This window comes from Sapajus apella, unplaced genomic scaffold (genome assembly GCF_009761245.1).
Source record: "Sapajus apella isolate SASKATOON/1434 unplaced genomic scaffold, GSC_monkey_1.0 scaffold3, whole genome shotgun sequence".
In the NCBI taxonomy this organism is placed as follows: Eukaryota; Metazoa; Chordata; class Mammalia; order Primates; family Cebidae; genus Sapajus; species Sapajus apella.
Window position 1 is genome coordinate 43,762,158 of NW_022436943.1, and position 12,794 is coordinate 43,774,951.

The 12,794-nt window shown below is 35.5% G+C and overlaps 1 protein-coding gene across 4 annotated transcripts in view; it reads left to right on the top strand.

Annotated features, from left to right (window-relative positions):
• The window catches only part of COL14A1 (collagen type XIV alpha 1 chain), a 257,258-nt gene that overhangs the window by 153,278 nt on the left and 91,186 nt on the right, over positions 1-12,794 (top strand). For all 4 annotated transcript variants that reach the window (XM_032252681.1, XM_032252674.1, XM_032252687.1 and 1 more), the window contains exons 29-34: positions 624-788; positions 1,382-1,420; positions 1,597-1,735; positions 4,404-4,546; positions 6,084-6,193; positions 9,491-9,649. In XM_032252681.1, the coding sequence (XP_032108572.1) occupies positions 624-788; positions 1,382-1,420; positions 1,597-1,735; positions 4,404-4,546; positions 6,084-6,193; positions 9,491-9,649 (755 nt within the window). The remainder of the gene's footprint in view (positions 1-623; positions 789-1,381; positions 1,421-1,596; positions 1,736-4,403; positions 4,547-6,083; positions 6,194-9,490; positions 9,650-12,794) is intronic.

The following is a 12,794-nucleotide window of genomic DNA, read 5'->3' on the forward strand; positions in this document are numbered from 1 at the left end:
AAGGAAGGAAGGAAGGAAGGAAGGAAGGAAGGAAGGAAGGAAGGAAGAAAAGGACCAGGAAAGAACTTTATTACAGAAACTCCTCAGCCTCTTAATCTGTAAAATGGAGATTCTCACAAGACTGCTGTGAAGATTAAATTACATAAACTATCATGGCAAATAGTCATTCTATTTACTTGCCAAGCATCACATGGTGACCCAACTTAGGTTGCTAGGTCTATTAAGATCTCAGTTTCTACTTCTAAAAAAAAAAAAAAACTGAGATAAGCTCAGTGTCTCTGTTTCAAGTATATTTCATACCACAAATGTTAAAGTAACTTTTAAAAATATGCAACCACAGAGATATTACTCAACTGCAAACTATTTCGTTGCAAGCACAAATTGGGGTGTTGGTCTTCTTGGGTTTCTTTAAAATGGAAAATTTCTTTAGGGGATGATGGAATCATTATCACATACTGAAATATATACATGCAGAACTCTGATGAACTGTAAAGAATGAATTATCCACCCCCATGGGCCTTCCTAAATAAACATATTTTAAACATTTGGACGTGTCTTATATTGCATTATTTGTGTTTTGTACAATTTAAAGTAATCAGAAATCTGTTCTCTGTCTGCCACAGGCTATAGCATTTTTGCAATTGGTGTGGCAGATGCAGACTACTCAGAGTTGGTTAGCATTGGCAGTAAGCCCAGCGCACGCCATGTCTTCTTTGTGGATGACTTTGACGCCTTTAAGAAAATTGAAGATGAGTTAATTACTTTTGTCTGCGAAACTGCATCAGCAAGTTAGTTCTTTGGAATTTGTACTTACTCGTGTTGTTTAATGGCTGAAATATTTGATACTGGTTAAATAATGAGTCTCATCTAGATCTGAGAAAAGAATATTGACTTCCAGAGCTGCTTGTTATATACACACTAAGTTCTGTGGCTTTGAGCACATGGAAGTAAACCTGCCCTTCTCCGTTTAAAGCTTAGATTGATAAAAACCTTCCCTAATCAGATGAGTCTATGTTTAAAAGCAACTGTAGCTAAACAGATGTAGTAAATAATTTTCAATGTATTAAGATGTAAACTGTATTACATCATCTGGGCTACACATTACAAGGAAGATGTGTTCCAATACATACTCTCAGATGATAACCATTGATTTTAATCAACCCAGGAGAGAAGGAAGCTACGGCCCTTTAGTTGTAATAAGGGTCCTTCGTGCATTTCAATCCTTGAGAAACCACAGAAAACCATAGTCACATTTGATTTGGATTCTCTCCACAATCCACTTCCGGAAAGATTATGTTAGTTTCCTGTTCTCAGGACAGGGAAAGCGTGTGTTTGTGAAATATCTGAATTAGAGTTTTATTTTGTTTGTTTGGTTTTCCAGCCTGTCCAATGGTACACAAGGATGGCATTGATCTTGCAGGTATGCTTTATCACAATTTTTTCAAACACAAATATATTACATACCTCTCATTTGGGGATGGGGTTTCTGTTTTTATTTTTAAATCCTTAATAGAAAAATATTAAAATTCAAAATTCTAAAGTGCCATATTCTGTATGTTTATTCTTTTTCTACATTATTATTATTTTTTTTTTTAGGATTTAAAATGATGGAAATGTTTGGTTTGGTTGAAAAAGATTTTTCATCAGTGGAAGGGGTTTCTATGGAGCCTGGTACCTTCAATGTGTTTCCATGTTACCAACTCCATAAAGATGCCCTGGTTTCCCAGCCAACCAGGTATGTTTCCATTGCAAGATTTTAAAGTCAGTTATAAGTTTATTATATCTCACTGTGAAAATGATGTCAACTTGAAATATGGTGTAATAGTCCCTGGTAGGATTTTCCACAATGTTTACAGTAGATGATATTTACGTTTCTTTGTTTAAAAACATTGGACTCACACATACTGCGGATTGAACTTTAATATCTGCTGATCTGAGACAACGTATAAAAATGATTGTTGGGTGCTGTGGTTCATGCCTGTAATCCCAACACTTTGGGAGGCCAATATGGGAGGATCACTTGAGCCAAAAGTTTGAGACCAGTTGGGCAACAAAATGAGACCCAGCCTCTACAAAAAAATAAAAATAAAAAAATTAGCTGGACAATGTGATGTGCACCTGTAGTCCCAGCTACTCTGGAAACTGAGGTGGGAGGATCGCTTGAGCCCAGGAGGTTAAAGCTGCAGTGTGCCATGATCACGCCACTGCACCTCAGCCTTAGTGAAAGAGCAAGACCCTGTCTTAAAAAAAAAAATGATACTTATATAGCACTACTACTAGGCATCGTTCTAAATGCTTTATGTACATTAACTCACTCAAACCTCCAAACACCTCTATGAAAGTAGATTCCAGCATTATCTAAATTTTACAGATAGTGAATCAGAAACACAAAGAAGCTAAATTACTTGAGTGAGCTCACATAGTTAAATGGCAATCTTGGAATTTGTATCCAGCAATCAGGCTCCAGTGCCCAGACCTGGAACCATTTCACAGTAGTGCCGTAGTTCAAATGGTTTCGATTTTTTTTTCCCATTTATTTATTTTATTGCATTTTAGGTTTTGGGGTACATGTGAAGAACATGCAAAATTGTTGCATAGGAACACACGTGGCAGTGTGATTTGCTGCCTTCCTCCCCATCACCTACATCTGGCATTTCTCCCCTTACTATCTCTCCCCAGCTTCCCACCCCCCACCGTCCCTCCCCTATTTCCCCCCAACTGACCCCAGTGTGTAGTGCTCCCCTCCCTGTGTCCATGTGTTCTCATTGTTTAACACCCGCCTATGAGTGAGAACATGCGGTGTTTGATCTTCTGGTCTTCTGTCAGTTTGCTGAGAATGATGGTTTCCAGGTTCATCCATGTCCCTACAAAGGACCCAAACTCATCGTTTTTTATGGCTGCATAATATTCCATGGTGTATATGTGCCACATTTTCCCTATCAGCAGCTCTAGAAAGTTGAAGAGTAGTAATCAGGTTTATATAAAATCACATTATTTAGCTGCTTTATAGATACATTTGCCTTATTCTTGTTTTTATCTCTGAATCCCCAGAAAATTAGATGGTGTCTGTCCACACTGAGGGCGGATCTTCCCCACCTGGTTCACTCAGACTCACTTGCTAATCTCCTGTGGAAATGCCCTCACAGATATACTCCAAAATAGTGCTTTACCAGGTTTCTAGATATTCTTTAATCCAGTCAAGTTGACACCTAACATTTACAGTCACAAGACCTTTGTTAGTTTATTTGCTGATGTATCTTAACTGTATGTTACAATGTCTGGCATATAGGTGACACTCAAAAAATACTTGTGGAATGGACAAATGAATTAACGAATACATAAATAAATGAATATTTTTATCTAAGCAAACTAAACTTTCATTTTCAAACTTATGCAAAAGTTTCACGTTTATTTGTTCAATTAATAACTATTAGAGAGTTTCTACTATATGTAAAGGGCTGTATTTTTTTTGCTTGGAGGAAGATTTAAAAAGTAAATGAGTGATCACCTTAGTTGTTAGAGAGACAAGACTATATTGTAGGTTGGGCTCTTCAGGAAGCAGATTTTCTAGCAGATATTAGTATGTGGGAAGTCGATAAGGGCATTCCCTCGTGGAAGGGAACAGCAGGAAGCAGGATGGGGCAGAGGGAGAAGTCAAGCTGTGAAGAATCTCAATAAAAGCCTCCACTCACTCAGAGGAGTTCTGTAAATGGTATGGCCCTTCAGAGCTGTCTCCCATTGGGTTCAGGGGTTCAGGTCCTTATATTTCCTCAATGACCAGTCATTGAAAATAAGCTACCTAATAAGGTGGCATGACCTTGGGAAAGGCATCCTTTTTCAGCCAAGACAATTTCTGAAGGGGGATTGGTGTCTGAAAAGTGTCTGTAGACAACACTCCCAGGACGAGGGATAGTGTACCCTTAATTTTTGAAGGTGGATCTGGATGGTGCGACACAGATGGGAATGCAGTTGACTACAGTGTGTAGTAGAGAGTGATAATGTCATAACTTATGTTATTCAAAAGGATAATAGATCAACATTATTACATGAAAACCTTTGACACTACTAAAATGTTCAATGAGAAGTGACTGATTAGGTAAGTGATAAAATGGACAAGAGAGGATTGTGTATCCATGAAATATCATACTCTTAAAAATATTTAAGGAAATGGAAAATAACTATTAAATGGTGCTAAGAAAAAAAAGGGACACGTGATATGAATTGGACAAATGCACACATTCTTTACGAAATTAGATTACTCCCACAGTCATCTAGTTGGTGTTAATGGTAGTCTTTTCTGTTTTTCCAAATCTCGTGTAATGAAAACGTATTTGCTTTGTAATGAAAGGAGTAACTTTTTGGAGGAAGGATACAATAAAGCAGAATTTTCTTCCTACATTCAGGTACTTGCACCCAGAAGGATTGCCCTCCGACTACACAATCAGTTTTCTATTCCGGATTCTTCCTGACACTCCACAGGAGCCATTTGCTCTTTGGGAGATTTTAAATAAAAATTTTGACCCATTGGTTGGGGTTATTTTAGACAGTAAGTATATTCATTGAGATCACATTTACACATACATGTATGAATCATGTATGTGGCATGCCATCTTGCCTGTTTGTGTATATTACAGAGTAACTGTAATACATAATCTTATGTGAAAATACTAAACAATGAATTATATAGCAGTTGATTTACCCTTTCTCTCATTCTTTGAACAAGTATTTCTTGAGTTCCTATTTTGTGCCAACACTAGGCCTGGATGCAGTAGTGAGGAAGGTGAAGAGAGAAAAACAATTTTTCTTGGGATAGGGAAAACTACAGAAAGGTCATTGGAGGGTCAATGGGAGGGGTGGGACCACGGTTCCTTTTTTGGACATGGATGTGATAAATGTGAGATGCATATTTGATATCCCAGAGTGTATGTCAGATTGCATATTTAGAAGGAATTCTGGGATGGAGATACACATTGGAAAGTTGTGTGTCTTTGCTATACAAGCCATAAGACTGGGTGGGATTATCTAGAAAATGAGTCCAGAAAGAGCAGAGAATAGGTCTGGAGGCTGGGAAATGCCAGTGTGTGGAGGCTGGAAAGTTGAGGAAGAGCCAATGAAGGAAGTTTCTTAAACTCGTGCCCACATGTTCTTGGATGTTGTACACGATGATCACGTAAGCAGATCAAGCTTTTGGTTAATATCACTGAATTTTCTATATCTAGTTTTAGTTTAGGACTCCAGTGAAGCTAGGAACCAAAATTTGGAGGCTGTTGCTAGGTGCTAAGTCAAACATTTGGATAAGGAAACTATTAAGCTTGTTTCCAACTAGTGTTAGTAAAAGGATTCTTCAGTACACAGAAACTAATCAACAACAAAATATGATATCGTGGAAGCATTTCACAATGATATTAAAACTAAGGAAAGGCTGTAGATTGAAAGCGTATACATTACTAACTCTATATATACCTTGGGCTTGAAAACAAATTTTCTCAAAATGATTAATACTAGCTTGCTCCTTTTAAAAACAGAAGAATTAATTTGTATCATAAGAATGAATTTGAAAGAAAATATTCATAACTTTTAAATAATAAAATATTTCTTGCAATAGGAAGAATTTAAGATTAGAAAAGTTTGTGCTTGTGTGGTCATAATAAATGAAATATCTTGGGTGGCATAAGTTGCACATCCTAGGAAAGTTGGTTGCTGCAGCGGGTTAAAAAGACAAAAGGACTGGTTTCTAGTCGTTAAGGTTTGATAAACTTAAAGCAGCTCTGTCTGCCTCTACTCCCAGCTTTGGACAATTTCTCCCAAGAGAGTGATGGGGATGAGAGTCTGGGCAAGAAGTACAGAGGAAGAATATGTGTAAGGGTCTTCGCTTCACTGTCAGCACCATGGGGTTAAATCAGTTCATGTAGCCACTGAAAGTGTGCAGGAACCTGGGAACTGTAGATCACTTCCTTACCCATCACATCGTTCTAAATACAGCATCAAAACAAAAGATGTGTTATTATGTTTTGAGTTGAATTTTAGAAAAAAATTCACCTATTTTAATTATTTCTAAAATATTTTTATTTTTCTTTCAATAGATGGTGGGAAAACTCTAACATATTTCAACTATGACCAGAGTGGGGATTTTCAAACTGTTACTTTCGAAGGACCGGAAATTAGGAAAATTTTCTATGGAAGCTTTCACAAGGTTAGTAATGCTTTTATGCATATATTCTTTATTCTGTTTGCTTTTGAACAAAGCTATTGAAAAGAATTCCATAGGGCTTTGGATGTCAAATTCCAACTGGAGTGAGAATTACCTTCGTGCTTGTTAACATATCCAGAGATTCTGATTTGGTAGTTCTGAGAGAGGACCCTGAAATGTACATTTTTTTGCAGGTGTTCCAGAAAATAAGGGGGCCACCTTTCCTCATTGAGGAACAATGTAGTTAAGGTTACTGTATTACCAAGTAGACAGTTACTCATTTGCTGCATCTGTGCCATGTAGAAAAGTTTGCTGGTCTGGCTGGTGCAACTAGCTATCTACCAGTGCAGGTGAAAGCACAGTCAGCTGAATCATCTTAAAATTTGCAGATAGAGATTACTGACTGCACTGATATTTTTACATACATACAAGTATAGCCCATGACTGTCATCATAACAATTACCCCGTGGAAAAATTTTGTAAAATCTAAGTGTACTTGTCATTATTATAATAACTCAGCACTTGTGATAGAACTATGTTCCTTAACATTTGCTTCTCGGAAACACTTCTGTGTTGATGGCTGGGGTGGACATCTACCAACATCTACTGCTTCCTTTGTGTTTGGTGAATAAACCCACTGATCTGTGGTGTTAAGCAGTGTAACACCTACACTGCAGGATGAGCAGAGCATTTACTAGCTGGTGCAGAAAAATGCTTCGCCTCCTAACCAGGCTCTCCCTGCCCTTTTAGAATGAGAGGAGGGAAGCATGCATGGTAATTTTCCTGGCTTCTGTCTCATGGCCTAGAATGCGGTCAAATCAATCGAATTTATGCAACTTTGCTACTTTCTGTGGCTTTGAATGTCATATACCACATAATTACGTTAAGAACAATTGCTAAAAAACAAAAAACAAACAAACAAACAAAAACACTATATTTTTCCTGTTTAATAGGACTGTACTACCAGAGGAAAAGGTATCTGAAAAGAACATGATATACAGGTGGAGATTTATTAGTTCATGGCTCAGACTGGTCCCATTAGCAGCTCTTTGGACTTAACATTGTTTACTCAGCAAATTCTCTTGGCATGATTATTTTCTTGGTTATGCAGAGTCTATTGCAAAATAGCAAAAAAAAGAAAATTGCATGGGAGATGAAAAGCATTTGAGATTTCATGAGTGTTAAAAGAAACATTGTCATTTTAGCCCACGGTTTAGGCACGAACTTGTAATTCTCATTCCAAAGAATCCTTTCTAAGTCTTAGGTGAAGGTTAAGTTTTGTTTCCTTACCAGAAGAACTCAAGAAGTGAAGTTCATTAAAAATCAATTTAAAATTTATAAACCCTCAAGTTTTTAAAAGTTATGTGAAGAAAGACTTCCCTCAGCTTTACAATGTTCATAAAGCCAAAAAGCCAAATGAGGAAGAAAAAAGGCTTCTCATGTGAGAAAATACTTTATAATAGACCTATTAATAGAACATCTCAATGCAAATTCAATTTGTAGAAATCAAATTCTATTTGTTCATGGACTTATAAGTGAATAAATACTTTACCTTAATTTCTCATTGATTTTCAGTTTTATTTTGTACACTTTGGTTATGAAGTGTGGGCCCAAAGTTTCTTTCAAAAAGTTTTAAATATATAAATGGACACTTAAGTGCAAACAAAGAAACAAAATATCTTTGAAAAATTTTCAGCATCTCCTTTTGTAAAACAAAAACAAGATTTTTAAGCATGTGAATAACTCCCCACAAGTTAACAATTCTTAAGGCAGGGGTATTTGAAGCTAAGTTTTCTAGCACCCAGTATGAAAATTTCTGTAATCTGTAATAATGGAAAGTGTTCTAAGGTTCAGAAACACATAAGAATTGAATTAGATTCTAGCAAATGATTGTAACAGAGATGTTAATAAGAAGCAAGGAATGTGGTGAGGTTTATTCCAACCATGTTTCTATACTTGGGCAATAGTTTATTCCTTTTTGAAGGAAAAGGATTCTTAAGGGTCCCACTGTTGACTTACATTATTTGTATCATGATCTAACTTAAATAAAGCATGAAAGAAAAATTGGTGTAAGTCCATGTTCTTTCAGCTCATATACAACAATGAAACAAAAATGAAGTTGAGCAAAACCAGTAAAATTAAAAGTAACACTGTCTTAATATGAAAGAAGACATTATTTCATTGACATTCAGTTTCTGCTTATAATGTGAATACAGTACTAGCTACTATACCTCCCATAATCTTGATTGTATTGCCCAAGATTTTTTTTGTTTGTTTGTTTTTTAACTACCATGATACCATAAACAGATCTGTAACTTCTTTTGGTTTTTACTTTGGGTGAAACCATAATTTACCTATTAATTTCACCCCATAATCTTGATTGTATTGCCCAAGATAGTTTTTCTTTCAACTACCATGATACCTTAACAGATTTGTGACTTCTTTTGGCTTTAACTTAGGGTGAAATCATTATTTACCTGTTAATTTCACTCTTTTAGCTCATCAGTCTGCCAGAACAAGTACTGTAGTACTCGTGAGGCTAATACCATCATAAGTTACAAGGCATAGATAAGCACTGAAATGTTATGGCAGAACTTGGACATAGTGTGGTTATCTAGTTCACCTAGAATATACCACCACTGACTGTCACCTAAATAATAACACAGACTTTTACAAGTCCTCACAAAGAATGTGTAGACTTCTTCTGAAAATATGATCATGGACCTCCAGATTCTTGAGATTCTAGTTTGAGAAAATTGCACTATCTGCTAAGCTAAACGGCTTTATTTTATTTGAACCTGGCGTCACCAGAAAGCATTCCTTCTTTCCTCTCAGATTCTAGATCTTCTTTCCTCATCCTAAATTAAATAAATATTTTTAAAGTGTGGTTTGCCAACCACTTGTAGTACCTTGGATGATTTTTGGTGATATATCAACAAGAATTTTTAATTTTAATATTTTTGTTATTTTTAATGTGCATTCAGAAAAGGCATACCTAGCACAGCAGTCCTGTGATTTCAAAGATGCAATTGCTCTCCAGTTAGGCCAGACTTTGAAAAGTGAATCCTTTCAAAGCCGTTTTAAAAAGAAGTGTTAATTAGAGAAAAATAGCGATGGTACTTGAATGTGGGAAAATCATGGAGATGATAAAGGGTAAATTTTGTCTTCTAGCAAAATACGTGATGACAGAATTCCTTCTCTTCTCTTTCATACTTTGTAATGATGAGTCATACAGTTATACAAATGTAGTTGATATTTCCTTCTGTTTCTTACCTCCTAAAACATCTTACTTTTATCTAGCTACACATTGTTGTCAGCAAGACTTTGGTCGAAATGGTTATTGACTGCAAGCAAGTGGGTGAGAAGGCAATAAACACATCTGCTAATATCACATCAGATGGTGTAGAAGTACTAGGGAAAATGGTTCGATCAAGAGGACCAGGTGGAAACTCTGCCCCGGTAAGTAAATAAATGCGTGAAGCTGTGTTATTGTTAAAGGGGAGAAATCCTTTTAAAGTACATTAGCTATTTTCCAGGGGAAATGTTTGACAAAAAGGTGGGTGGATGGATGGATGGATGGATGGATGGATGGATGGATAGATAGATATATAGATAGATGGATAGATAGTGGCCTCTTTGAATGAATTAAACATGTACATTCAAAGCTTGTGGCAGTAGGCTTCTTCTATGTTATACAGAGTATGCATTAGGAATTAGACTAGTTTATTTTCTAAATGCATTTTAAATGGTAAAATATTTATCACATGGTTTGGGGCATAAATGGTTTTTAGAAAAGAATTACAGCTGTAAATGAACCTCATTTATATAAGCAAATACAAGTCCATACAAAATTAGCAAATATTACACACAGGAAATTGACATAAGCCTCTTATTTGGGTAGATTTGGGCATTTTAAAACTAGTTTTTTGCTATTACTAATTTAAAGTTTACCCTTTAATTATTAGTGGTTATTTAAGTAACATACCATTCTAAGATAATATATTTTTTATCATACAACATGGAGTTTAAATCTGGGAGAGTTCCAATTGGCAGACACTCCCATCACTCATTACCCACAAAAAAAAAGAATAGTGCACACAGTTTTTTTGTGTGTGTTAACACTGTGCATTCACAACTAATTAGCAGCGTTCTCTAATTTGAGTCATTCTACAATTTGTGAGGCATTTTACTGTTGTAAACAATCCTAACTATTCTAATCTATGCTTCTCTTATGTAATAGTACAATCAAGATAATTATCAATTACTATTGTCTCCCACTTTCACAGATCTGTAGAATTAGCCAGTTATACAAGAGCTGGTAGTTCTCAAAGACTTTTTAAGCTAAAGATCACCTTGTAAAAATGAAATCCTATACTATGTCAAATAAATAAAATAGACCCGTGGTTCTAATTCCAGGCACATGTCTGTAGTAACTACTTGGGAGGCTGAGGCAGGAGAGTCGCTTGAACCTGGGAGGCAGAGGTTGCAGTGATCGTGCCACTGCACTCCAGCCTGGGTGACAGAGCGAGACTCCATCTCAAAAAAAAAAAAAAAAAAAGGGAAACCATTCTAGGTATATGATAATACTATTACTAATATTTTCTTAATTTTAGAAATAACGAATATAAGGTTTCTGAAAGTTAGTAAGCATTCACTTAAGAACAGCCATTGTTATTGAACAAAGTCAACAACACATTCTCCATTCTCCATCCCACCTTTTTCAGACTCTAGCACTTGATTATTGATAGTCACACACTATTTTCTTTCTCTTTCATATATCCACATTTCGCTTCTCTAATCAGATTATAAATGCCTCAAAATAGAAACCACGTCATTGTCTTTGTTTAAAACCACCTTACATCACAGTGTCTGATCAATACTGATGAACAGAGTAAGTTCTCAAGAAACATTTGATAGAAATTAAATAAAATATTGTCTGTTCAAATTGTATTATGTCTTTCCTTAAAATTTTGTCTTGCGTATATTCCATGTGTGATGTTGACAGTAGTCCAGTAATATATATTATACTCTCTCCAAATTATTTTATAATTATAATTACAATATATTTCGCAGTTATAGTTTTGTAATTGTATTATAAACTACACTGTATGTAATAATTATACTCCAAATAGATGACCAACTAAATATGAATGAATTTCTTTCTGAAAACGAAAGTGCCTGCAGGTTTCAGCCTGCTGATAATCAATCTTTACTTTTGGCCATGAAAGAAATGCAATTAAACAGAGCACTCTCTGTGATTACTTCCAACTACTAGTAGACAAAGGAGAATTATAGAAGTCAATAATTAAAGAGTTCTTTGTAAGGCTAGTAGGAAAAAAGTCATAGCATTTGTTAGAATCTAGAAGTCTACAAAGGATTACTAACTAGATTTTCAGGCTGCCCACTTACTGAAGAATTTGATTATGTTGAAATGAATGTATTAGGTTAGATCTCAAGAATGTGATTGGAAACTCAGACCTGCTTTTTGAGGGGTATTTATTAATCGTTTCAGTACAAAGTAAGATAAGTCTCAGTTTCAGTTTTAAACTTAGACATCACAGACTGCCAATCTAATCTTGATATACATTTGTACTCTAATACCTAGAAAAAGGGAACGTGTGTTGTGCAAATTGTGGATTCTAGGAGGAGTAATTATATGAGAGAGATGAGTAACTTATAGTTTCCACTCCCTGCCAAATCCAGCAATTATTCAATAAATGCCAGATGGTGGAAGAGTCTAAAGATTTAGTCTTTAAAGAAAATACATTCTTTCTAAACCATAATTTAGTAGAATATAGATTAATGGATTTAAGGAAACAGTAACTACTCAATAGAAATCACTCACGTTCTTAATAAGATCAGCTGGTGTTCAGCAATGCAATATTCTATAGGCAGTAACAGTCTGTACTGGACTAAACTAGCAAGTAGGCTTAATTCATCTGTCTCTATACATGTGGAATGAAACTTAGCAACTGTGCTACTACTTTCCAATTATTTTTTCCTAAGAAGTTTCTCCTGGATTTCTGTTACCTAATGAAATGATTCTAGGAAAGTCTTGAGCTTCTGGCATATGATCACATACCTTATAGTGCCTTTCTTCTGCCTTCACAAATCTAATACTTAGGTAATTATCCAATTGGCATATATTTAGCTCCCTGCTGTTCAAATAAAAGAGACGTATGAGTTATGCCATGGAGTTGTCTATCATTTTAGCCACTGACTTACAGCTTTTATATAGAAATCAATAGTAGACTAGTTGATGATTCTACAAACATTGTTTGAAAACGAGTGTTAAATTGCTAAAAAAAAAAAGGATATTTTCACATGAACTATCTATTTTAAGCTTTAAAATTATAATGGTGACTAATAGTTATTACACCCCTGCTGGGAGCTACGCAGTGTGTACTTTTCTGGGATTATTTCATTTAATTCTGTAATAATACTAGAAAGAGTTACATCTTCGCTACTCTGTAGATACAGAAACAGACTTTAAGAAGCTAGGGTCAGGTCCCCTTTCAAAAAGTGAGTATAGTGAGATAAGAGACTATATCCGACTCCTAAGATCATCTGCCTTTCATCCCAGTGCTGCTTCCATTAGGTTGGA